This window comes from Charadrius vociferus, unplaced genomic scaffold, assembly GCF_000708025.1.
Source record: "Charadrius vociferus isolate BGI_N301 unplaced genomic scaffold, ASM70802v2 scaffold37, whole genome shotgun sequence".
Classification (NCBI taxonomy): domain Eukaryota; kingdom Metazoa; phylum Chordata; class Aves; order Charadriiformes; family Charadriidae; genus Charadrius; species Charadrius vociferus.
In genome coordinates, this window is record NW_009649457.1 from 629,947 (window position 1) to 631,865 (window position 1,919).

The 1,919-nt window shown below is 59.2% G+C and overlaps 1 protein-coding gene across 1 annotated transcript in view; it reads right to left on the reverse strand.

Annotated features, from left to right (window-relative positions):
• Window positions 1–75: 75 nt before the first annotated feature.
• KIAA1045 (KIAA1045 ortholog) overlaps window positions 76–1,919 on the reverse strand; it is a 30,435-nt gene continuing 28,591 nt past the window's right edge. Inside the window, exon 4 of the mRNA XM_009889747.1 lies at window positions 76–101. Within this exon, the coding sequence (XP_009888049.1) occupies window positions 76–101 (26 nt within the window). The remainder of the gene's footprint in view (window positions 102–1,919) is intronic.

Consider the following 1,919-nt stretch of genomic DNA (forward strand, 5'->3'; position numbering starts at 1 on the left):
CAACCCGAGTCAGGGTGATGACAGCAGGTTTTTGAGGCTGAAAGCGGCAGCAGGGACCATGCTGCTGCCTTCACCTTAAAGGAACTTCAAACATTTTGTTCCTGAAAGCAATTGGCATTCAGCTGGAGATAAGCGCCTCCGGTGTGTCAGAGCCGTAATTTCTATTTCGCGAGGAGAGAACGAAGCCGTTAGACAGAAACATCTTGTGATGGTGGGAGGGATTTTTTTATTTTTTTTTTTTTTAAAAAAAAAACCCAACCATGCTTTTCTAGCCTGACTTGCACTCCCCGAGAGCCTTCAGCTACATCTTGCAGTAAGCCAGAAACCCAGGGTTCACTCCCTCCGTCGCACAGGGGCCGAGGCTGGGGCCATGCCTTACTAAGGCATGGAAAACCCGGTGGCCGTAACCCAAGGAAGGAAAAGGACGGGAGATTAATTCATGCCCCGGTCACAGGGCTGGAGTCGCAGAGAGCCAGGGAGCAGGCGGAGGAGACGGGAGGGCAGCAGCCCTGGGCAGAAGCTGAGCAAGCCCCACGGTCCTCCAAGGATGCCTCCTACCTACTGCTTCTCAACCTGTGGTTATCCAACAGCCAAATCCCGAAGTCCCCGAGCCTGGCTGGTCCCCCCTGCCTCACACAGCACAGCTCGGTGCTTGCTGCTGGCCCTCCTTTTCTCCAGGTGTTGCCCCAGCAGCCCCGCTGCTCTCTTGCCAAGTCCTCATGCTCGTGTCCCGCTCCCTGCTACGGTCCAGGTTTCACCCCATCCTTGCTCCAAATGCTCCTGGGCAGACCCAGCCCATCGTGCCCCTCCAGCAGATGGATTTCTGCACGGGGTGTGAGCCTTGACCCTTCCCTTCACCACCAGAGAAGTTACCACATGTTCCCCCTGGCCCTTACTCTATCCATAAGCTCCCAGTGGAGGTCACAGAGGGAACCCTTCCCCAACCACAGCAGCTCAGATGGGGGTGTTCGGGCACCCCGGGGTGCACATCCACAGTGCTGCACTGAACCCCTGGCATCCATCCCAAGCATTGTAGAATCATCGAATGGTTAGAGTTGCAAGTGACCTTAAAGACCATTGAGCTCCAACCCCCCTGCCATGGGCAGGGACACCTCCCACTAGACCAGGCTGGTCAAAGCCCTCAAAGCCCCATCCATCCAAGGCTTGCCTTGGGTCATGCCTCGGGTAATAACCCCTCTGAGGCTTGGTAACTGCTGTGAGGGCTTGGAAATTGGCCACCTCGATCCAAACCACCAACTTCTGCTCTTTTTTGCCCCAGCCATGGAGCAGGTCTTTTGCTGCAGGTGGGGAGGAAGGCTAAGGCACCCAAAGCACCTCTGAAGGATGTGGCGAGGGGAGATGGGGGCACTCGCGGACACGTGAGGCACCCCGGGGGTGCACAGGAGAGGTGGGAGAAGGTCCCTGGGGGCGTAAAGAGCATTTGACAGCGTCTCCCGTGGCAGCTCCTAGATGCCAGCACGTTTCTGTACCAGCTCCTGCGTGCAAAGCCACCGCCGGCACCCAGCCCACGCAGGCACCGGGGGATGCTCCGTCCCCTGCCCACCTTCCCATCTGCCCTCCCCGCTGGGCTGAGGGGGGGCTGCAGGAGACCCCGGGCAAGTGATAGGAGGGGGGTGAGAGGTGACCTGTCAAAGGTCACCCCAACGCCTCCCTACCCCACAGCAGTCTCTGGTGCGGGGCAGGGGCTCCCCACAACCAACACCAGGACCTGGACCAGGATTCAGCCCCTGTCTGGATGATGCCAACCCTCCCGCAGCGAGAGCGAGCCAGGCAGCGCTGAAGACAACCCCGGCGTACCCCATCTCGAGACACACGGAGGTGGCAAACATTCAGTTGTCCCCACCCCACCCCGAGGACCACAGCACCCGGCTCCGACCCCGACCCCGCACAGCCCAATA